This window comes from Chlorocebus sabaeus, chromosome 14 (genome assembly GCF_047675955.1).
Source record: "Chlorocebus sabaeus isolate Y175 chromosome 14, mChlSab1.0.hap1, whole genome shotgun sequence".
Taxonomy (NCBI): Eukaryota; Metazoa; Chordata; class Mammalia; order Primates; family Cercopithecidae; genus Chlorocebus; species Chlorocebus sabaeus.
Window position 1 is genome coordinate 11713639 of NC_132917.1, and position 25080 is coordinate 11738718.

Genomic DNA, 25080 nt, shown 5'->3' on the forward strand with positions numbered 1-25080 from the left:
TAATGTGGGAGGAGACACTTAGGGCTCCCTGTAATGAGGCAGTGAGGGGCAGATCGAGCGAGGAAGATGCTGGTTTTTGTTGGACATATGGCAAGGAGAAGTTAATTTTGATTGACCAGAGGTGTCAGAGGAGGGCCCTGTGAGAAGGTGGCACTCAGCTGAGTCTCCCTGGAGAAGCAGGGTTTCAAAGGAGAGGAAAGCTCACCACAGGTGGAAGTAGGAGCGAGAGGGGAGGCTGGGAGATGAGCAGGTGCTGGGTGGGCTCACTGAAAGGGAGGCTCCGGTGCAGACGGTGGGGTGGGTAAAAGATGAAGCAGGAGAGTAGGCAGAAACCAGGTTGCAGAGTGCCTGGGAGGTGACTCACCAAGCCTGAGTGGTGCTGAGTCTTCCTTTCTCAAGGTGGCTGGTGACCCTCTCTCCCCTTAGGTTGGCAGATGGGGCCACAGAGTCATTTTTCTCTACAGCAGTGGCTCTTGACTGACGGACATATGGCAGTGTCCGGGGGTGCTTCTGATGGACATAACTGGGGCATGCTGTTGACCCTTAGTGGGTGGACCCTGGGTGGTGCTGCATATCCCATGGCGCGGCGTTGTGGGGGCCTCGCTCCCCAGCAGACACTCCTCCCATCTCAGATGTCAGTGTTGAGAAACTCCAGTCTAGAAGCTTATCTTGCAAAATGCTCCCAAAGGTAATCTTTCCAAACTATTTAAATCTCCCTGAGTCAGTGTCTTAAGAGGGATGCAGAGATTAGGGCAGAGGAGAAAACTGTTTGCACCAAGCCTGGGCATGGATCCCTCTTTTTTTTTTTTTTTTTTTTTTTCCCATTCCAGTTGCTGAGAATGCTAGAGGAACAGGAGTGATGTGTGTGTGTATCGCACCTTTATCCACGGGCACTTCCTATCCCTGGATCCCACCTGTCCTGCTGGGTAATTGTTGATTTTCCCCAAGCACTCTCTGCTCCTGTAGGGCAGGGTTGTACCATGCCCTGTGGGCACCCCAGACCCCACGTGCGGCCTGGCACAGGAGTGCCCAGTGAGTGTGCATTGAAGGGACCGTGGAAGGAGCCTACAGTCCCAGTTGAACAGGGACTTCAACTGGGCTGGCCTGTGGGACATGTCCTGCCACTGGTTGCCCTCCTGAGTGAAGGGTCTTCCCTGTGAGGGGCACCATGGAGACTTAGTGCTGCCTGAGCATTTGATGGGGGCACTTGTTGGCATTGCAGACAGCTTTTGTTGAAGGCGGGAGGGAAGGCTCTTCCACCAGCAAGCATTTTCCCCATTAGGTCACTCTCGAGCTGGCTTTCCAGCTAAGTTTAGTCAGGCAAGAATGCTGGCACGCTGACAGTAACTCAGTGGCATGGCCCAACTATGAAATATATTTGACAATCCAGTTTTGTGTAGATTAGCGTCTTAGATCTCTGCAGGTGGCAGCTTTTAGGACTTTGATGTGAAGAGCTATACATGGAAATAGTGATTTCTTTTTAAAGCTTGTATTAATTAGATGGCTAAAATACAAAGATATTTAGAAATTAATAAGATTGGCCGGGTGCGGAGGCTCACGCTTGTAGTCCCAGCACTTTGGGAGGCCAAGGTGGGCGGATCACGAGGTCAAGAGATTGATACCATCCTGGCCGATATAGTGAAACCCCATCTCTACTAAAAATACAAAAAATTAGCCAGGTGTGGTGTTGCATGCCTGCAGTCCCAGCTACTCAGGAGGCTGAGACAGGAGAATCGCTTGAACCCGGGAGGTGGGGGTAGCAGTGAGCTGAGATCGTGCCCCTGCACTCCAGCCTGGTGACAGAGCGAGACTCTGTCTCAAAAAAGAGAGAGAGAGAGAGAAAAAAAGAAATTAAAAAGGCTGTGATTTTCAGATGCATCCCTGTATTCCAGATAAGCCGTTATGTCTAGATGCTTTTTGTCTTAAAACTTTCCTGTTTCTTAGTTTTAAAGAACATATTGTTGAGCAGTTTTTGAAACAAGTCCATTGGCCATTATAAAATATTTATGTAGAGCAATACGTTGGATAGGAAGCGGGTAGTTTATTCACTCATTCAGCAAATATTCACTAAGTGTCTGCTACAAGTCAAGTACTGTTTTTGGTACTGGGGTTGTAGCAAAAAGTGGGACAAAGTCCCTGTCTTCATGGAGTTTATGGATGAATGAGAGATACAGTTGAATAAGGGACTGTAACGTTGTATTAGTGATCAGTGCTAGGAGGAGAGGAAAGGCAGAGCGAGGGCCAGTGCCTGGGTGAGGAGTGAGGGGGTGTGTGTTTCATCGTGTAGGGGAGGTCAAGGGAAGGGCCCTCTGGAGAGGCGAGATCCAGCAGAGACCTAGATGAGGTGAGGGTGTGAGCAGTCCCTGCAGACTGGGGGAAAGGTGTTCCAGGCAGGAGGAACGGCATCGGCAAGTGCCGGCACAGATGAGCGTGGCGAGTTGGAGGAAGGATGGGAACACCTGTGTTGCCAGGAATGAGGAGTTGGAAGTCATCGCAGATGGGGTTGGGGTTGGAGAGAAAGGTGGGGGCCAGGTCTTCTTAGTCTTACGGGCCACAGTGAAGGGTTTGGACGATGTCTGCGAGAGGTGCAGCCTCGGGAGGGTTCTGAGTGTGAGTGGGCTACGCTTTACGTTTTCTTAGAGCACCACGTGGAGTCGGGATAGCAGCAGGGAGGTCATTCAAGATTGTCGCAGCAACGGAGGCCAGGAGGCCGTGCAGTGGGCGTGGTGGGAGCACTGGGTGGTGCTGAGGGGCGGTTTGGGTGGCCGTCGGCGGTGGAGCAGAGAGGACCTGCTGATCGTATGGCAGGGGGCTGAGGGCAAGTCCACACCAGTGGGGCTCCTGAGGGTTTGACGTCACCCCTGGGTTAGGAGAGTGCCACTTGCTACTTGCAACACGGGCTCCCGAGGAGTCTCGGGGTGAGTTGGGGAGGAGCCGCTGTGGTGTGTGTGGTTTTGGAGGCACCCATTTTGGAGTATGATGAGCACTGTGGGGTCCACAGTTAGCCTGTACTGCACAGTGGGCATAATGTGGAGTTCATAGTAGCTGCAGCTTGGAAGAGGGGTCTGGACGGGGTCCATGCATTTGGGAGATATCAATGTATAGACAGTGTTTAAAAATTTTTGGATAATATGTTTTACTTAATCCAACATATTCAAAATGATATCACTTAGACACACAATCAATATGAAAATGATTAATGAAATATACCTTCTTTTTTTAATAATAGACTTTGAAACTTGATACCAAGTTTTTATACTTAGAGTACATTTCATTCTAGACACTAAATTTTTGATGGTTAAAGAAAAGTGGGCCGGGCGCGGTGGCTCAAGCCTGTAATCCCAGCACTTTGGGAGGCCGAGACAGGCGGATCACGAGGTCGGGAGATCAAGACCATCCTAGCTAACACGGTGAAACCCTGTCTCTACTAAAAAATACATAAAACTAGCCGGGCGAGGTGGCGGGCGCCTGTAGTCCCAGCTACTCGGGAGGCTGAGGCAGGAGAATGGCGTGAACCCGGGAGGCGGAGCTTGCAGTGAGCCGAGATCCGGCCACTGCCCTCCAGCCTGGGCGACAGAGCAAGACTCCGTCTCAAAAAAAAAAAAAAAAAAAAAAAAAAGAAAAGTGAAATGGGGCCGGGCTCAGTGGCTCATGCCTGTAATCCCAGCATTTTGGGAGGCCAAGGCAGGTGGATCACCTGAGGTCAGGAGTTTGGAACCACCCTGGCCAACATGGTGAAACTCGCTCCCTACAAAAAATACAAAAATTAGCCGTGCGTGGTGGTGCACGCCTGTAATCCCAGCTACTTGGGAGGCTGAGGCAGGAGAATTGCTTGAACCTGGGAGGCAGAGGTTGCAGTGAGCCAAGATCGCGCCACTGCTCTCCAGCCTGGGGGACAGAGCAAGGCTCTCTCAAAAAAAAAAAAAACAAAAGGGTGAGATGGAGTCCTGCTAATGCAACAAAGTTGCATTCATAGAATAGTTATGTTGCTTCAGTCTAGACATGGCATTTGGAGCTGTGGAAGTGGGTGAGATCCCCAGATCCTCTAGGGAGTGTAGGGGGTGTGGAGAGATGAGGCCTGAGACCCTGGGCGCTTATACGTTTTGAGACTGGCAGTGCAGATGGGAGCAGTCGAGCCGCCGTGTCTGGGAAGGGGTGGCTGCTGAAGAGGAGAATACCCGGACGCTGTGGAGTCCTGGGGGCTGAGTGACTCAGGTGCTCTGGGAGAAGGAATGAACCCCCGAGGCAGAGGCTACTGGGGAGTCCATTCCTACAAGAATTGAGAGTTGATACCTGGGTTTGGCAAGATGGGCATCAAGGTGACCTGTGCAGGGACAGCAAGGAAGGGAATGAGAGAATGAGAGTCAGCTGGGAGTGAGGAGAGGAAAGAAGGTGAAGAAGTGGACTCAATGCATATACTCAGCTTTTTGGAAGAATTTTACTACAAAAGGGAACAGAGAAATGGTATCTTAGCCAGAGAGAGACTAAGGACGTTTTGGCGTGTGTGTGCGTGCACGCGCGCGTGTGTGTGTGTGTGTGTGTGGTTGTTCTGGCTTGGCTTGTTTTTAGGATGAAATGAGAGATTGCAGCATATTTATGTGCTGATGTGAATTACCCAAAAGAGAGGAGGAATTTAATGGGGTGTGTGTAGGGGCGAATGAAGCAAATGCTGGAGCAAAGTGTGTGAATTGGCAGGTGGCTGGGGACTTGTCGCAGGGGCTGTAGCCAAGAGCTGGGACCAGGGGGAGTACGAAGGGCTCAGGCGCAGGCAGGTAAACCAGTTTCATCCATCTGAACCTCAGTTTCCTCCATCTGAACCTCAGTTTCCATAGCAGTAAAACCAGGGGGAAATACTCATCCCAGCCATGTTCTCCTGAGGATTAAGCGAAGTGGGGAATGCAAAAGTGCTTAGTGAATTACAGTGAAATGTATTTAAGCTTATTTCTCAATTGCAAGCAAGATTTTGTAGAATGTGGACTTTTGTATGTGGGGGAACTTGAAACAGTGCCATTCTTCAGAACAGATCTGGATCAGGATTTGTGAATGCAAAAAGTTTCCATTTTCTGATGCCATGAAATATGAATGTTTTATGTCTTTCAGGAACGGATATAAATTTCTCTACTGCTCTGCCCGTGCCATCGGGATGGCGGACATGACGCGGGGCTACCTGCACTGGGTCAACGAGAGGGGCACGGTGCTGCCCCAGGGGCCCCTGCTGCTGAGTCCCAGCAGCCTCTTCTCTGCCCTGCACAGGTACCAGGCCTGCTCCCTACACCTACATCTGTGGTCCTGTTCAGACCCTCTCTCTTCCTAACTGCAATTTTTGTAAGAATAGCTTCCTCACTGGTCTTCTCCAACCAATATCCATGCTCCATAGCCGGCACCAGGAAAATCATTCCAAACACAGATCCACACCTGCATTGGCTCCTCACGGCTTTCAGGCCAAGTCCAGACTCAGGAGCTTGGCGCCTGGTGGCTCCTCATGGCCCGCGCCTCCCCTCCCCTCCAGGCACGTTTCTCTCGTCTCTACATCTCAATCTGTGTCTCCACACAATTGTCTCTGCTTGGAGCCTTTGCACATGCTGTTCCCTTCTTTCTGGGTCACTCTCCTGCTCCATCTCTTCTTGAGTAGCCTGGCTGAATCTTAATGTCCCTTGGACAATGAGCCTTTATCTCATCTCCTTAGGGATCCTTAAGTGGCCCGTCTACCAACCACCATCATCCACCTGGCTTTTGCCACCCATCATACTTGTTATTTTCCGTCTTAGAGTTCTGGGAACACTGCTCGTTTTAAGGGTCCTCTAACAGACCACTAGCCAATTTCTGATTGCCTTCCTCCCTTCATCTACTGGGCCATATCAAGGTAGCTAAGCGAGACTAACTCTGGCCCCATGGAATTGGAGGAAGAAAACACTGGATGTCCCTGTAGTTGGGGGAAGAAAACACTGGATGTCCCTGTAGTTGGAGGCCCAGGGCAATTTACTAGACACCTCTCAAAGCAAAATCTATTGTGGTCAACCACGGGACGTGGGGCCCTGCTGAAGGCTGATTATAAGTATCATAGACTTGGTCTTTATGAATGTCATTGGTGTGATTCTGCCTGAATTTGAAGACCAGATGAACTGTTTGCTGCTGCTAATCATGCAGACAATGGAAGAATCTAAATGGGCCCCCAATGCCGTGTTGATTCTTGTGTATTTTCCTTTAGCTCTGTAGGTACCTTTTCCATCACGGCGTTGTTTTGTGTAAGCAGTAGCTTTTTTCCTGTAGTAAAGGATCTCAAACTGAGACGCGCATGTTCTAGGGGAGAAAAGTCAGGCACAACCTAGTGTATTTCAAGTCCTCAGAGCTATCGTAACAACATTGATCTCCATAGAAATCCTGATATTTTAATGAAATTGTGTCCCTAAGCTATGCTGACAATTTGCAACAAGCCATTCATCAGCCTGTGTTAAGTAGGAAGGCTTTGCTAGGCCAAGCAGGAAGTCGACATTGTTACTCTGACATCCTAACGCTATCTATACATTTAAAGTGATCCTTTTCTCATTTCCTTATTTAAATATCATTGTCCAAGGTATATTGCTTTTTCCCTGGAAGGAATTATTTTAAAAACCCTAAATCACATAGTTGGTATGTCCTCTTGGAAGGCCAAAGGGCTCCCGTGGCAAATGGCCACCAGCCTGGTCCTTCCCAGGGCTGCCATCAAGCCACAGCCATTCCATGTGCTAGTTGTCCTGTGGAGGTCTCTAGAATTGCTAGCCAAGTCTGCCCTGACGCAAATGACCTTCCTTTTTTTTTTTTTTTTTTTTTTTTTAAATTTTACTCTAAGTTCTGGGATACATGTGCAGAATGTGCAGGTTTTTTACATAGGTATTCGTGTGCCATAGTGGTTTGCTGCACCCCTCCGCCTGTCATCCAGGTTTTAAGCCCCACATGTATTAGGTATTTGTCCTAATGCTCTCCCTCCCCTTGCCCCCTCACCCCCTGATAGGCCCCGGTATGTGATGTTCCCCTCCCTGTGTCCATGTATTCTCATTGTTCAACTCCCACTTATGAGTGAGAACACGCAGTGTTTGGTTTTCTGTTCCTGTGTTAGTTTGCTGAGAATGATGGTTTCCAGCTTCATCCACGTCCCTGCAAAGGACATGAGCTCATTCTTTTTTATGGCTGCATAGTATTCCATGGTGTATATGTGCCACATTTTCTTTATCCAGTCTATCATTGATGGGCACACAAATGACCTTCCATAGCACAACTCTAACTGGGTGCAGTTGTGATTCTACTGCTAGGGTTTGAATTAGGATGAAGGAGGGGAATGTGGTGGGTGGATATGCGTGCAGTGCAGCGGGCAGAAACAAGCCCTCAGCACAGGATGTCGATCACTTAGCCTTTGTCAGGAGTGCTGTGGGCATCTTTTCCCAGTTCATAGCTTTTGATGAAAATAAACTTAGTTTTATGTCATTGAGCATATGGTTTCCTCTGTAGTTGTGCTTTTTGTGTATTACCAAAGTCTTCTCTGACCTGTGGGCATGAAGACAATCCTGTATTTTATCTGAAGGTGTTGCTTTCACATTTGGGTCTATAATCCACTAAGAATGGATTTATTTAGGTAGAATGAAGTGTGGGTGCAATTTAATTTTTTTTTCCTACGTGGATATTCGTTTGTCCCAGCACCACATGCTAAAAAGACCGCCCTGTCCTTGCTGCTCCGAGGTGCCACTGTGGTCATAAAGCAAGCATCTGTGAATGTGTGGTTCTGTTTTGGGGCTTTCTGTTTTGTTCCACTGGCAAAGGCCTGGACGAATTGGCCAAGGCCATAGTGTCCCGTCTCCCACAGCTCAGAAGCTCCTCACCTTCCCAGCATCGGAAGTGCTAGGCCTGGCTTTCTGCTCGTTTTCATAGCTTCTAGACTCAAATTGCATCAAAACACCCAAGACTCTGTTATGAGTTTGACTGAAATTGCAGCGAATCTGTAGAGCAATTTAGGAAGACTTACTATCTCAAAATTATATTGGGTCTTCCAATCCAAGAGTATAGTCTATTTCTTCATTTGTGTAGGTCTTTCCTAATATATTTCAGTAAAGTTTTATAATTTTAGCCATAAAGGTCTGGCACATCTTCTGTTAGGTTTATTTCTAGACATTTTATATTTTAAAATTTAATTTAAAATATCATTTACACAATTACCTTTTCTACTTGTTTCAGATGCATGAAAATGTGATTAATTTTTGTACATTGATTTTTTTTTTTTTTTGTACATTGACTTATTAACCTTATTAGAGTCTTTTTAATTCTGGTAATTCATGTGTAGGTTCAACTTTTTAATGTGCATATTTGTTTTTTGTGATGACAGTTTTTTCCCCCTAATTCTCTCTAATATATATAACTTTTATTTATTTTTCTTACGTTACTGCATTTGCTGTGGCAGGCAGTACAGCAGTGAATTGCCATGGCGATACAGACCATCATTATTTCACTGTTAATAAGATGTTCACTCTAGGTTTTTTAGTATTCCCTTCCATTCCTGGTTGGAGTTCTCATCTGGATTAGATGTTAACTCGTATCAAATCCTCTTTTTAAATTTAAATATTTTTAAAAATGAATTTGAAGTTGGGAGGGAACTGGTATCAAATACCCTTTTTGTATCTGTTGAGATGATCATGTTTTTCTCTTTCAACCTGATAATGTGTTATATTATATTGATTTTAAATATTAAATTGCTTTTTCATTCCTGGAATAAGCCCAGCTTTTATATATTGCTACAATTTGTGCATACACACACACACACACACACACGTGTATATATATATATTTTAGAATTTTTGCACTTATATTCCAAATGAGATTGGTCCACACTTTGCCCATACTTTTCTTTTTTAGATTTTGTTTTTAAGGTTATGCTAGCCTCATTGAATTAATTTAGAGATGTTCCTTTTTGTTTTTATGCTCTGTCATTCTTTGTTTCCTGGGTGACCAGGAGAACTCTTGGTGAAATGGCTCATCCTTGGTGTTTTCTTTGTAGAAAGACTTGAAAGTGTGGGTTTACTTTCCATCTCGTGCTTTTCTGGGATGTCTGAACTGCCTGACACATTAAACTTTTGAAGAGTTGAGTTTTCTTAGTGTTGTGGCAGCTTTGTCAGCTAAAAACATTTTGATGCTAAAGGAAGCTTAGCCTCTCATGTTAATCTATTATTTATTTGTTTAACAGAGAAGTGATTGAAAAGAAGCCAGAAAAGTTTAAAGTCCAGTGTTTGACAGACATCAAAAACCTGTTTTTCCCCAATACAGAACCCTTTTATGCTGCTTTTGGAAACCGACCGGCTGTAAGTAGTAGATTGGGTATGGAAAAACCCTTGAAATGACTGCCTTTTCTGGTTGCTGTCATCTGAAAGCCCTATCCTAGAACTGTATGTAGAGTCAGATTGTCATCCTAGAAGCGGTAGCCTGGTGAAGAGCCACTTGCCTACATCTAAAGGGAAGGGGATTACAAATTGTCTTATGGCCTCCAGGGTTCTTTGAAGGTTGACAGGTGGGTCAAAGCTTGAGATGTGGGACTTAAAACTCCAAATTCCAAATTATTCATTAAAGCAGTAAAGCGAGAACATTTATTCAGATTAGGTTCTTTCTACCAGAAGGGAACCGCAAAATTAGTCCTAACCATGATGGCGAATTTAGCATCTCACGTCTAGTGTTGTCTCGTATCATGAAAGAAGCGCTTTGAGATTTTGCACGTATACCCAAATTTACTAGAAAGCTAAGTATTCTAGAGAATGTAGTTGGGTACTAACTGCTCCATCGGAAAGTCCTACTTTTGAAAGTTATGAGAGATTTTCATGAAGTAGGAATATGGGTCAGAGAATAACCTGAAGGAATGTTAGAATTGCGCGACGTGATAGATTGTCTTTTCTTTAACTCAGTCCTTGAACAGATGAGGGAGTTGAGGCCTAGAGAGCAAAACTAATTGAACAGTTTCCCATCAAAGGATATTCTTTCACTGCACCACTTTGAGGTAGAGCTCTGGTTAATGAAAATTTGATATTTCATCAAATCAGAAATACCATGGACTTGTTTTTACAATGAACTCTTTTTTTCTAATGAACACTTTAAATCACCTTTTCCACATATAGGATGTGTATTCATACAAGCAAGTAGGAGTGTCTTTGAATAGAATATTTACCGTCAATCCTAAAGGAGAGCTGGTACAGGAACATGCGAAGACCAACATCTCATCGTGAGTATTGTACATGTTTTATGTGATTATTATATCAGTACCATTATCTTAAAATGGCACTTCCCAGTTCATGGTGTACCTCTTCACCTTTGCTGCCTGTATGTTAATATCTAATTCTTATAATGAAGAAATGTATTTCAACTCCTTGTATTTTGTCCAAAACATAATTTTTAGACAGCTGGAATTGAATCAGATCCCCTCTGGGTCTAAAATTTAAACTCGTGGTTAAATTCTGCTACAGAATGGAATTGAATGAATTTGAAAACTAGTAGTTTAGATTTGCCAAGTTAGGTTTGAAAGCCTAGAATGTGAATGAGAAATGTAACCAAACTGAAATATGTGAAGCTATATTTAAAGATGAGGAACTGTATATCTCTTCACATACCAAATGTTTCTTACCAGAGACATTGCTGTGTAATTGTTAAGAATTCCCCCCATATTTTTGGTCAAAGCCCAGTTTTCCTGAGTCAGTGGGCTAAATGGGATTACTCTTTCTAATGAGGCATGCTTGTGTACTTAGAATCACTCTTGACTTTATCCTGTCCCCGTCGGGTTCCTAACTTCTTAGAATGGAGAGCACTTCCTCATTCCATGTTGTTGGGAGGTGGGCCCACTGGGTGACGTCAGCCCAGGCAGACCCTTGTCTTCCTGCCTTGTCCATTTCAGAGACTACACCTCTTCTGGTCTTGTCTGTGCAGACCTGGAAAAGTGCCTCTGGCAGGCCGGGTGCGGCGGCTCACGCCTGTAATCCCAGTACTTTGGGAGGCTGAGGCGGGCGGATCACTTGAGATTGGGAGTTCGAGACCAGCCTCACCAACATGGGGAAACCCTGTCTCTACTAAAAATAGAAAAATTAGCTGGGTGTGGTGGTGCATGCCTGTAATCTCAGCTACTCAGGAGGCTGAGGCAGGAGAATCGCTTGAACCCGGGAGGCAGAGGTTGCTGTGAGCTGAGATCGCGCCATTGCACGCCATTGCACTCCAGCCTGGGCAACAGAGCTAGACTCCATCTCCAAAAAAAAAAAGAAAGCCCTCTGGCCTTAGTGACCCCAGAGAGCCCAAGGGGGTCCTCTTTATCTGGAGGAGTTAGACTTCGGGAATTTGGTTCTAGGAGATTCCTATGGATTGGTTTTCTCCATGTAGCTCCTGTGATTTTAGATAGATAGAGAGCTAAGTTCCCTCTAGGGCAGATTTTTACTTTCAGGATGGTCCTTACACCAGTTGGATTCTAATTGAGTGTCAGTAGGGCAGTTCTAGACTAACAGGAGTCCTGGGGCTGCCCCACAAGACTCCTCTAACCCTACAGTCATGCCAGTGCCCAAGCAGTCCTCAAGGTTTGTGCAGAGAGGGGAGGATGGAGCCAAGGCCCTGTTCCCTCCTGTAGAAGGCGAGTCAGTGTCAGGCTGCTTCCTGATTGGCAGAAAAACAGGAGGAACTTGATTCCTTTCTTAACCCTTCCTTGCAGTTTCTGCTGCCTCCTCTATTCTAAGTGGCTGACTGTGACAATGTCTCGTTCTTGCTCCCCCCTCATTCCCCAGGCTGGAGAGGACCTAGTGGGTTTCTGTTTAGGATCTGTGTTAGTCTGTTTTCAGGCTGCTAATAAAGACACGGACCCAAGGCTGGGTAATTTATACAGGAAAAAGGATTTAGGCTGGGCGCGGTGGCTCACGCCTATAATCCCGGCACTTTGGGAGGCTGAGGCGGGTGGATCACCTGAGGTCAGGAGCTCAGGACCAGCATGACCAACACGGTGAAACCCCATCTCTACTAGAAATACAAAAAAAAAAAAAAAAAAATTAGCCGGACATGGCAGCTTGCACCTGTAATCCCAGCTACTTGGGAGGCGAAGGCAGGAGAATCACTTGAACCCGGGAGGCGGAGGTTGCAGTGAGCCAAGATCGCGCTACTGCTCTCCAGCCTGGGTGACAGAGTGAGACTCCATCTAAAAAAAAAAAAAAAAAAAAGGGGGAGGCCTCACCATCATGGTCAAAGGCAAGGAGGATCAAGTCATGTCTTACATGGATGGCAGCAGGCAGAAAGAGAGCTCGTGCAGGGAAACTCCCCCTTATAAAACCATCAGATCTCATGCGACTTATTCACTATCACGGAACAGCCTGGGAAAGACCTGCCTCCATGATTCAGTTAACTTCCACTGAGTCCCTCCCACAACACGTGGGAATTTAAGATGAGATTTGGGTGGGGACACAGCCAAACGTATCAGGATCAAAAAGAACTTTCAACCAATGAGACACTGTCCAGGAATGGGAACGTGGCAGGTCTTGCCATGAGGTGCATGGAAAAGGGACTCCAGCGTCTGAGAGGGTTTGGCTAGGTGGCCTCTGAGGTCATTGCATGGACGGAGGCTCTGGGGTTAAAATGCACACCTCGCCTGTGGCTTGGCCTGGGGTGGAGCTCTGCAGACTTTACTCATTGCCAGGGGATGTTGTCGTTTTACACCTGGACTGAGGTGGGGTTGTTCCTGCGAGAGAGTAAATCTCCTCCCCCAGGGAGCTTACATTTCTCTGGCCTGAACTTGGTATAACTATTTCTGAGCCAAGTAGGTGCTTGTCGTTCAGAACTGGGACAGTCATCTGAAATGTCTTCAGATGGATGGGGCCACACAGGGGGAGGAGCTCAGTTCTTTCTCCCTTTCGTTTGTGAGCATCTGTGCATAAGCTCTGCCTGCTCCGGAGGAGCCCTGTGCGTGGAGGTCAGTCTGGGGCAGGCGCGCAGATGACACTCGGCCTGGCCGCTCAGAGAGTGTGAGAGTGGGTTTGGTTCCAGTGCCCGCCGCAGCCTTGCAGTCAAGCCTGCAGGGAGGGGCCCTCCTGCGCAGCCACAAACCTCAGACAAATAAGCCTTAAAGCCGGGAGGTATTTTAAAAATCTGTCTGTTTGTTTGAATCCCCAGGAAAGACATAACTCTTGGTTTTATATTAGGAGACATCATTTTTCCATTTTGTGCAAGCACACTGCTTCTCAAAAGTCCTTTGGAGGTCCTTTATTAAACAGACACACTCAGCCTCACTTAATACATTATTTTATACTTCAGAACATGCAATTGAGGTTCTTAGCAATTTGGAACTAGACAGGGATCAGTGACTGTCAAGGAGGAATCTGGGGATGGCTGGCAGAGGACTGGGTGTGCCAGAATCTCAGTTGGGAGGTGCCTGGAGGTCTGAACATGCATATTCAATATAGCAACTTTCTTTTCATAGTATAAGCCACAGAAACTAACATACAACGTATTTTTGGGCATGCAAATAAAAAGAGAGCAAGAGAACGTTGTAGGAAGCATTGGGAAGCCCTGCTCTAATTCACCTCCACACACTATAAAGATGAAGGGCGCCGAGAGGGCAAGAGAATTGTCCAAGGTTACAGCAAGCTGGAGAGCCCAGGTCTCTTGACTGTCATGCCAACCGGGGCTTTTTTCTCTAAGACGTGTTCATAATTTGTCGCTTAGATACATGTGAGCACCCAGTAGACATTATTTTAATGTTGCATGTTATTTTATTTAATTAACCTTAAAACTGTGGCCTAGTTTTTCTTTTCCTTCCTTTATAGTGGAGGAAATTGGCTTAGATAGATTATGCCATTTGCCCAAGATCACGCAGCTAGTAAATGGCAGCACTTAACGTCAAATTAATGTCTCTTTAACCCCAGGACCCAGCTCCTTTTCACTGTGCAATGAAGCAATCTCTGTCTGGTGCTCCAAAGATGTGCCTTGTCTGTGATTCTTCCCCCGATGTCCCATATGTGACCCCTGCAGCAGGTGCTATCCCTTGGCCATGCTGACTTCCTCCTGCCATCTTTTGCTTCTGTCTCCCCTTCACCTGTCCTTCAAGTGAAGTCGGGTCCCACCCACCTCTTCCCCAGAGCCTTCTCTGATGCCTCCTTTGTATACTCTTCGTTTTTATCTCTGATTTTCAATTAATCGATAACAAATTATTCTAGAATGGCTTCAGTCATGTCAATAAGTAGGCCGTCTGCTCCTTGAGGTTGTAGATCTCTCTTGACTTCTACATGTAGCCCCTGGGTGCAGAGCTGGTGTCACTCAGTGGCAGTGACAATGTCCCTTTCCTTCCAGGTATGTGAGACTCTGTGAAGTAGTCGACCACGTTTTCCCGTTGCTGAAAAGAAGCCATTCTTCAGACTTTCCCTGTTCGGATACCTTCAGTAACTTCACCTTTTGGAGAGAGCCACTGCCACCTTTTGAAAACCAGGATATTCATTCTGCCTCCGCGTAAAATGTCCCAAGCAGCCTCTTGCCAGCAGTGCAGAGCCTGGTTGTCACCCATTAAAGGATAAATCTCCCGGGAGTGCACAGCTCCACCTGGGAGCCTGGCGCGTCGTCATTGGCCTGACAGCAGAGAGAAGTGAGAAGCATTTCTCCTCTGCCCCACCCTGGGGCTAACATTTCTAAGCAAGTGGGAAGGGAGCACTTTCTAGGCGAGGAGTTGGGCGCATTTGTACCGTGAAAAGCATTCCTCAGTTGTGGCTTAATGCCAGTTACGATGCTGCCTTCCCGGCCTGCCCCAGCAAGTAGCTATTGGTTCACGTGCAGTTTGGGGCTGTGAAACCTAGGCAGAGGGTGGCTGTCTGAGGGCTGTCCCTGTCTAGGACAGGGTCAGTCGAGGAATGCCAGATATGCACGGTTTTTGGCAAAGTAGGGGGTGCGTTTCCATTATAGCAATGTTAGTGCTACCACCTTCTAAGTACAGTGGGGAGGGCTGTGAAGGCTCGTGTAACCTGGATCTGAGGTCTCTGATAGAAATCCGGACGTCACTGGGTCCAGGCCTGGCCTCAGACTTGGCCTCGTGGATGGGCCCCTTACAGTATTTGCTGACTAGTCTCATTTTTAGGTGATAAGTTTTTCTTTAATTCCTTTTGTTAAAGATAGTCTATTTAATTGGCATATTTCCCCCCAGTTTTTGTGGCTCAAGGCTGGAATATTTATGCCTTAATGTATCTATGGCAGATATTTTATTTAGAATACGCTTCATCTAGCTCATGGTAACTTTGCAACGCCTTAGATTAAAATGATAGTAAATATTACTAAGGCAGTATTTTGAATGAGTTCAGCACTGCCAGCTTCCTTCCATCCAGCAAGGTGGTGCTGACTATGTGGACTTGAGTGCACTTATGCCAAATGATAATGATAACTGACTTCTACTGAGAGCTCTCCAAAGAAACTGGTTGGTTTTAAGAAAATAGTTTCAAGAAGTTAAACTGTATTCTTTTAGATATTATTTATTGTTTTACTCTGATTAGGTTACTGTGGTAGGCATTTTAGTCATATTCTTTCTATACCACTGTCATTAATATATTAAAAAGATGTATGTGTTAGACTATCCAAAGGGCCTTATTCTCTCTTTCTCATAGACTGATCTTCTTTTGGGATTTATGAGTCATTTATTTTCCTTAGCTTTTTCCACTCAAGTTAAGGGCAAGTGAAAAAGTAATAATTTGAGTGGCATTCTTTAAGCTGACAGAATGTGATTCTTTTACTTGTTTATTACACTGGCTTGTGGACAGAACGGTTTGAAAAGTGAAAGAATTATTTTGGTAAAAGATTTTGCTTTACTTTTCAAAGCATTATTTTTTTAAAGAGTGTTTTACTCCAACGATTGAAACATTTTCCTATTTAAATTTCCTTGTTAGAATCACAGGAGGCAAAAAATGGAGCAGATGAATGAAATTTTACTCTTTCTGTGAAAGAAAATCCACAGCGTTGTTGCCTCCGTTGTAATTGGTGGGCCCTGTTAGGATTGGATGCCTTTGCCAAATGGTTCGTGTGGACACACAAAGGCAAACATAGATCTGCCATCGATTGCAGATTTCTGTAGAAACACGGATGTGCATGTGCAGATTCCTTTTGGAGATATTAAAAATAATTAAAAATAGTCCTGCCTGAGGTTGCAGTGAGCCGAGATTGCGCTACTGCACTCCAGCCTGAGTGACAGTGTGAGAATCCATGTCAAAAAAAAAAAAAAACAAAACAAAACATTGGCCTGCCTTAACTAACTTCTCTGCGCCTGTTCACTAGTAACCTAAAGAGGCTATATTCATTCTTTATGCAATGAGGGTATTTGAGTGAATTTTAACTGCTCTGAACTAAGTATAAGCTCATGGGCCTGTGAAGGTTCACACAGTTTCTCCTTTGCACCTGGGAGGAACTTTGGCTGTGAGAATGGGGGGACATATCCCCCATGCAGTTCGCAGTTGGGCAACCCTCTGCCCCAGCACACTTTGCAGGCAGAGTTTTCAGAACATGCAATTTTGGACCCCGAATTTTGATGTACCTTAAACTTCCACATCACTGCACCGTGAAACAGAGCATGCCTTCCAGAAAGTCACACTGTCAGATCTGTGGCAAGTTCAATGTGAGCCCTGGCAAGGCTGGCATATTAACACCTGTCTTCTGGCTTCTGAAAGTGAGATTTCTATATGGGCTGCACTCACGCATATGCAAGTTGGTTTATCTTTGTGTCCATGACTATAACCCAGTGATGCTGAGGTCATGTGCTGGGATGCTGTATTTGGACCACACATTTCAATGTTGCCCTATGGAAATGAATCCCACTTAGTGACAAGTCATCAGATGTTTGTCACATGTGATGAAGAAAAATATGTATACCTGGCATAGAGAAAAATATATACCTGGTACATTGGAGAAAAATAATTACACTTTCAAAGAGAATTCCCTTTGCAGTTTTATGTTTGGATCACCACTGTAAGCACATTTTATTTACATTTGATCTGTATTTGTATATGCTGGTGCAACGATAAAAATCACTGTGATACTTCATTGTGTTGTACTGGATGCAAAGCTAGAAAATATTGCAATAAATGAGACCGATGAAAGACTTCTCTGAAAATCAGGTGTGTGAATTTTAAATAGTTTCTGGTAAGTTACTCAGTTGTTGATTTTTCTGGGGTGTGTTATCAAGCATATTCTAAAAAAAAATCTTCAGGCTATGAATTGTTCACTATTCGGAATACGTGTTTTTCCTGATGTTTTAGATTTAAATGGGTAAAAGACCAACCTTCTCTGTGCACTTGGGAGGGATGGGAGAGATGAAGAGAGGAGAAGGCTGTACCCGGGATCCCTCCCTGCCCTGGTAGGATGATTCAGGAGGAGGGAGGTTTCAATCAAGTGAATTTCATGAAGTGCCTCCCGGGGCCTGACCTAGAATCGTGTTTAGCCCATGGGGGTTCCCCAGCCTCACATCTGCTGTCCTCATTTTTTCGACTCTTCTCTGCGGTGAACCCCAGATTCATTTTTCATTTTGAATGAATCAAAATCCTTGACTAGTGCAATCATATAAGCTGAAAACTGTCATAATTCCTATTGATTTTACATGTGGACGTGGCTGGAGGCTTCCTATTGATTTACCTGCATCAGCCTAAGAGTTTTTGGAGTAAATGGAAAAGTATTGGCCCCCTAAATGCAACATAGCTGGTTAAGATACTCGGCTGAATTCCTAACGAAGCCCAAATCCAAACAGTTCATCTCTAGGTGCCTGTAGAATTCATGCTTTTGCGTCTTAAGAAACAACACCTCATTTGGTTGAACACCGTCATGGATTTGTTCCAACTCAGACTTCAGTGTGTGGGCTCTTTTAAAATAAAAATTCGCCTAGATGATTGTCTTCGGCCTGTCGATGCCCGCGTGCTGGTGGAGCTCTGCAGGCAGCTCTCACGTGTGCGGGGGAAATGAGCTCGGGGGCTTGGATGTCCCCAGTGTCTCAGCTGTGATCGCCTGAATGTTAAAAAGGCTTTACAGCTTGGTTCTCGAACACCGGCACATCAGCACTCTTGCATCAGAAGCCGAGGAAGGCTGACGATGGGGCCATTGACCATCAGCATCAGACCCCAGAGTGCCCTTTCCAGGAAAAGGGAATGCACGTGGCCCTTCTACAGCCCTAGAACAGGGGAGCTGTCCTGGGGGAAAATTAAGTCGTCCCCATCTTAAAAAATTAAAAAACTGGCTCCTATAAGGCTGGGCACAGTGGCTCGTGTCTGTAATCCCAGCACTTTGGGAGGCCAAGGCAGGCGGATCCTCTGAGGCCCAGGAGTTCGAGACCAGCCTGGCCAACATGGTGAAACCCCGTCTCTACTAAAAAAAAATACAAAACTTAACTGGGAGTGGTGGCATGCGCCTGTGATCCCAGCTACTCAGGAGGCTGAGGCAGGAGAATCACTTGAATTTGGGAGGCGGAGGTTGCAGTGAGCTGAGATTGCGCCACTGCACTCCAGCCTGGGCAACAAGAGTGAGACGCCGTCTCAAAAACAAAACAAAACAAAAAAACTGTCTCCTACAATAGAAACTTGGTGCGGCCTAATCCACTGCTCCAGGAGAGATTTGTCGCGTCTCCACTCACATTTGTCTGCCTCTGCTCTTTATTACTTAAAGACTATTTTATTATTATTATTTTTGGGAGACAGGGTCTTGCTCTGTCGCCCAGACTGGAGTGCAGTGGTGCGATCATAGCTCACTGTAACGTCGAATTCCTGGGCTCAGGCAATCCCCTGACTCTGCCTTCAAGTAGCTAGGACCACAGGCACATGCCACCACACCTGGCTCATTTTTGACCACTCCCCTTCGTATTTTATATTTTGTCTTCAGACCAGTGCTGTGCCCCATCTCTGCCTTAAACTAAGAGATGGTGGTGAAAATGCCAGTAGGTTTTCTGCTTCCAAGCCCTTTTTCAAACTCCTGCTGCATCAAAGGTGGTGACCAGTGTCACTTCCATTGCAAGCCAGGCAGGGAGCTTGGAACCTGAGGGAAACCAGAACATGAGCAGACAGAACCTGACCCTGGAAGTCAATGGGCCCCAACGGCCACCGGGAGGCACAATCGCTTTTGGTTTGGCAGCACAGTCTTTTTTTTTTTTTTTTTTAAAGTCTCCACTTTGACAAAGGCCCCTTCCTGGGTAGTGCTGGCCTTGGAGACCAGCCAGGCTGTGGATCCGACTTGTGGGCAGACGGGGGAGTTCCTCAAGGGGACTGTTTTGGTATCAACGTGACTGCAGTTGGCACAGCCCAGGGTCAACAACACTTACTGGCGCTGTCTGGTTGTGCTTGTTCAGGTCTAAAAACCATTTAGATCTGCGGTTCTCAAAGTGTGGTCTGCAGTTCCAGCACTAGGGAACTTGTTAGAAATGCAAATGCTTGGGCCCTTACCCTAGACCTGCTGAATCTCACTGTGGGCGTGGGGCCGGGCTATCTGTTTTAAGAAGTCCTTCCGGGGATTCTGCCTCACGTACAAGTTGGAGAAGCAGGGTTTAGACGATGCAGTGGAGGCCCTGCATCCTGCTCCCAGGTAGCCTCTTCCGTATTGCTCAGCTCACATCTGACTTCAATTTGGCCTGGCCAGAGCAACGCTCACTGCCCAGAACTCACACAGATCTGCCGCAGGAGGGAAGCCCCTGGAAAGATTGTCTTCCCCTGGCCACTCCTGAGAAGGAGCTTGGAAGCTCAGTACAGGAGCTCGCTTGAGTCACAAGGTGTCGTTGTGATCCTTTGCTACACTGCTTCCAGCCTGAGACACCTTCCCAGGGATGTGGGCCGGCCCAGGCTGGGAGGGGATTCCAGGCCTTGCAGCCTGGAGCGTGTGTGTGTGGGGTGTGTGTGTGTGTGTGTGTGTGTATGTGTGTGTGTGGTGGGGTTTGGAGGGGGTGTGCATGTGAAGGAGCAGGCCTGGGCTGTGCCTGGAGCGTGTGTGTGTGTGTTTGTGTGTGTGTGTGTGTGGTGGGGTTTGGGGGTGTGTGCATGTGAAGGAGCAGGCCTGGGCTGTGCCTGGAGCATGTGTGTGTGTGTGTGTGTGTGTGTGTGTGTGTGTGTGTGGGTGGGTGGGTGGTGGGGTTTGGAGGGGGTGTGCATGTGAAGGAGCAGGCCTGGGCTGTGCCCGGAGCATGTGTGTGTGTGTGTGGGGGGGGGGTGGGGTTTGGAGGGGGTGTGCATGTGAAGGGGCAGGCCTGGGCTGTGCCCAGATTGCTAATGGCTCCCTTCCTCCCCCAAATTGTTGGAGCCTGGAGGTGCCTGTCCTGATGCCAGTGATCTTTTCATTGGTGCAGGAAGTCCATTCAGCCCTGCATTGCTTTTAATGAGTTTTGCAAGCAAGTGGCCTCTTCCTGTGACTCATTCTGCCTTTTGTGCACCGGAGATTGTGGTTTTAAGTTTCACTTTGGAAAGTAACCACCACTTCTGCTGCTTTCTCCCTGTTGGAATCTGAACAAGTTACATTCATTTTGCAACAAAGAAATGTAAATGTAGGAGCCGCCAGTCATATTTCTGCTCTGATTGTAAAAACATCCTTTTCCGAGATGGTTGACAGAGCCAAGCTAAGAAGAAATGGTTTATATTTTCAAGTAACACATTCATTTGGGAACTCCATCTTTCCCGCTCCTCCCACCCATCGAGTTTGCTTTTGTTCTTTGTCTTATTGATTCATATTTCAGGGAGATCCTAAAAAATAAACAGTGCTTGTTGGTTGAGTGAGGCGGTTAACCTCTATTTTATTGAAAGAGACTTCATTCTGGACAAACGCTTGTGTTCTTCCTTCATGCAGTACACAGAGGATGACCATAACGATGACTTCTTGCACAGTGGAGTTTTTCCTTCGGACCTTCCACACAAATCTGCTTATGGTATCCGAATAGATGAATTTCTTAGGATTAGTGAATATATGTTAAGTGGACAAATATTATACAATATTTTCCCTCAAATTTAAATAATGTAGGCATATTTAGTTAGTGTTGAACTAAATTTTCTATATAACTTTAAATATGTACAAACATTAAACAGTAGCTCTTATAGCATTATAAAACCAAAATGCGTTTAAGTACAGATAAAACTATAGTGCTAATTGGCTGGACACAGTGGTTCACGCCTGTAATCCCAGCACTTTGGGAGGCTGAGATGGGTAGATCACTTGAGATCGGGAGTTCGAGACCAGCCTGGCCAACATGGTGAAACCTTGTCTCTACCAAAAATACAAAAATTAGCCAGGCGTGGTGCCATGTGCCTGTAATCCCAGCTACTTGGGAGGCTGAGGCGAGAATTGCTTGAACCCTGGAGGCAGAGGTTGTAGTGAGCCAAGACTGCGCCATTTCACTCTAGCCCGGGCAACAAAATGAGACTGTGTATCAAAAACAAAAACCAAAACAAAAATTATAGCGCTAGCAGAGTTCAAATTAATATTAATGGTATGTGGTGGAAAGTGCTGATGTATTGAAGCTAGTGAAATGATGTTGGATTTGGGCTTATAATAGATGTATCTGTGCTTTTTGTTTTATCTGTCAACTTGATTCTTCTGACTTGAGCGTAATGGACCACCATTAAAATCATCATTATAACACTGACTTCTACAAAATGCAGTAATGAAAAAGTTCTTATTCCATATTGACATCCACATTGACTGCCAATGAACTGTTGCAAATTTTTACAACAACAATGGGATCTCTTTGATCCACTGTCTCACAGGACAAATGTGGCACTGACTCGGATTTGGGGACTTTAAAGTTCAGCCAGACTTCATTGTCCTGATTTTCTCTTTTTGAAGTGCTGTAAAGCCTTGGTTTGGAGGTTACATGATCATTTCGCTTACTCAAATCCTTGGCACACTTAGGGATGTAAATGAAGCAGTTCTGCATTCCGATCCATCCTTGGGCAAAGCTCAGCGGTCTCGTGGGTGAGTAGAGCTGCTGCTTCCACTGGGAGGAGAGAGGAGCAGGTGAAGAGACCTGCAGGAAGCCACTTGCAGACCTGCACACGCCCTGCCGCCCTCTAACATCACATGGAGGGGCTGGGTGTCTAAAGGAATGGGTGGGTAATCCTATTTTTAGAGAGCCAAAGCGATTTTTCAACTTCTCATAATGGTTTTGCTTTCTTTGGGAGCAAGCTTGTGGATGGGCAGGTGATAACCTTTGCATAGACTTTTGGGGGTCCTGGGATGGGAGGGAGCTTTCCTTGGGGATCAGGGACACTGGTCTGGGTACCTCTCATTCCCACAGGCACCTCCTGTTGCAGGAACGGGATCAGGGTGTGAGGTAGCTAAGCAGTCTCAAAAGCCTAAGGTCTGACCAGATTCATGAAGTGCCTGGAGAAAAGATGGGGGAAGGGATCTTGGCATGACACCACCAGATGAGTGGGATGGGGCAGGGGTGGACTTATGCACCCACCTCTCCACCCCTGAGACACCAGGCTGATCAGAAAGCGCTACCCCCTGGGGATTCCGGAGATGCCCTGGACGTCCACGGGAGGAGGAAGACTTTGACCTTGATTTGACTTTGGCTCAGAGGAGGCCTGGCTTTTTCTTTCCACAGCAGCAGCAGCACCTGGCAGTCAGCATCTTTTCACCACAGTGTGAAATCACTGGCTGATGTGTAAAGGTGAATTTCAGACCCGGGGGTAGTCTAGGGTGTCCATGTACATACAAAGTATGAAAATGTGAGCTTTAAAAGGGCAAACATTAAAATTGAGGATGTCCTGTGAGTGCCTGGTAGTATCTCATACACATGGATTTTTTGGGGCACTCATAACTGGTTGATGTGCTTGTTCTTATGTTCATTAAAGCTAGGGACTTCTCTCAACTGGCACAACAGCAGACCACCTTTACAGTAACGCACCTTTGAACATCTCATCTGGCTGACAGCTTGCACATTCTTTTTTTTTTTTTCTTTGAGATGGAGTCTTGCTCTGTCACCCAGGCTGTAGTGCAATGGCACAATCTTGGCTCACTGCAATCTCCGCCTCCCAGGTTCAAGTGATTCTCCTGTCTCAGCCTCCCGAATAGCTGAGAGTACACACGCATGCCACCATGTCCAGCTAAGTTTTGTGTTTTTAGTAGAGATGGGGTTTCACCATATTGGCCAGGCTGGTCTCGAACTCCTGACCTCATGATCCACCTGTCTCAGCCTCCCAAAGTGCTGGGATTACTGGGGTGAGACTCCACGGTCACCTTCCTCTCCCCAGTGGAAGCCCCATGTACCTCTCAAGGCCCAGTGTCAGCCTCACCTTCCCTGTGGTCTCTTTCAAGCAGACCTATACAAAGCTCTCTGTGCTTTGGAAACTGCCAGGTAAGACACAACTGCTTTATTATCATTGCTATTTCCAAATCACTGTTTACAGTCATTAACTTCATTTTGCTGAGGGGGAAATTGAAATTCAGAGACTTTTGTCTAAGGTCCTCTAACTAGTAAAAGGCAGAACTAGGATTCAGGTCTCCAAATCCAGAATGATGAGAGTCATCAGGCTCTGTCTCACTGTTTCCAGCAGTTGAGCCCTGTATCCACCAAGAGTGACAGTCCTGTGGGCGGCCACTGGACAATGGAGGTGAAGTGGGGAGGCATCAGAGTGACAGCCACGTTGTGTGCCTTCTGCACGAGCCAGACCGCAAGACAATACTCAAAGAGAGGCAACAATATCCATCCTGGCTGAGCTGATGACGGTGAGGGGCCACAGAGCCATCAAAATGGCTTGGAGCAGCCTCCATGTATTCCTCAGTGTTGAATCACTGTGTGCACCCACAGAGTATTTGCTTTGTAAAAAAAGCTAACATTGTGAAAAATGGGGTAGGCACTTCCTGTTTTGACCAGGAACAAATGCAAACCAGACCCTGCTCCTCTCACCAGGCAGAGCTTGCTCTTTCAATTCAGAGATATCTGCAAGGACCCAATTATGCTGTGGCATGGAATGGAGCATATATGTAAACTGAAGTTCCTGCCAAAGACACCATCTCTTGGCTGAATGGCAAGATTGGCCAGGACACCAGGAAACTGAGACTGATTGGACACACAAGAGTGGGAGCTTGTGAGACAGTGGGACACAGGACTAAGTAAATTATGTCTCTCTTCTGCCTTCTGTTCTTTGTCACTAATGTAACAATAGAATAATAATACAAAGGAGTGACACGTTCAGTTGCTGAATTCCTGATGTATTATATCCTGGTGGAAATGCTCATTGGGGTGGGGCTTCCTGTATATGTGGGGGGCAGGGACAGGGAGTTTGGAGACCCTGAACCTCAGGAGATGTGGGAGAGATGGCTGCTTGCCCTCTGAAGAGTTCTGCTTTCCTTGCATATTGTAGAGTAGTGGCTGAAAAGCAGCTGCCTAGCAGGGGCTGTATTTTCCAGCCCCCACCCCCATGTTAGGTGGGGTCATGTCACTCCATCTTGCCAATGGGAACATGAGCAGCAGTGACCAGAATCACTTCTGGGCCAAGGTATTTAAAAAGCAGGTGTACCTTTGTCACATTCTCTGTCTCTGTCCATCAACGGGAAGCAAAGTTCTCTGAGGAAGGAACCTGGGTCCCTGAGTCACTCTGTGGAAGGCAGCCTGCCAAGTACTAAAAGGGGCTTTGTGTGAGTGAGAAGTAAACTTTCAGCATGGTGAAGACTCCAGAATGTCAGCTTTTCAGATACTTTTGGCATGCAAAGACAGTTCTGGGTACTTAAGATTAGTGACTAAAGCAGTGAACAAAACAATGAAATCGCTATCCTCAAGGTGCTTGTATTCTACATGAGGGACATAGAAACCAATAACATGTCGAGTGGTAATAAGGTCTGCAAATAAAAAAGGAGCAGGGGAGAGAGGAAAGTGGAGTGATGGAAAGGCACCATTTCCCAGAGAACGAAGCGAGGGGTCCACCCCTCTACTGCAGTGACAGAGCTGGGGGCAGGGGGTGAGGAGATGAGGGGCTGGCATAGCTAGAGCTTAGGTGGTGGAGGTAGCAGGAGCCCAATTGTGAAGGGCCTTGCAGACCACTGTAAGGGGAAAACTAAGAGGAGCTGAATTTGGGGAGAAAATCAAGTTTTCTTTGGATGTGTAGGTTTGAAAGAACGATTAGA

The 25080-nt window shown here is 46.3% G+C and overlaps 1 protein-coding gene across 6 annotated transcripts in view; it reads left to right on the forward strand.

Annotated features, from left to right (window-relative positions):
* LPIN1 (lipin 1) overlaps window positions 1–17098 on the forward strand; it is an 80302-nt gene extending 63204 nt beyond the window's left edge. For all 6 annotated transcript variants that reach the window (XM_038006586.2, XM_038006584.2, XM_073022792.1 and 3 more), the window contains 4 exons: window positions 5101–5253; window positions 9209–9323; window positions 10128–10231; window positions 14317–17098. In XM_038006586.2, coding sequence (XP_037862514.2) covers window positions 5101–5253; window positions 9209–9323; window positions 10128–10231; window positions 14317–14476 — 532 coding nt within the window. In that variant the 3' untranslated portion in view covers window positions 14477–17098. The remainder of the gene's footprint in view (window positions 1–5100; window positions 5254–9208; window positions 9324–10127; window positions 10232–14316) is intronic.
* Window positions 17099–25080: the final 7982 nt, after the last annotated feature.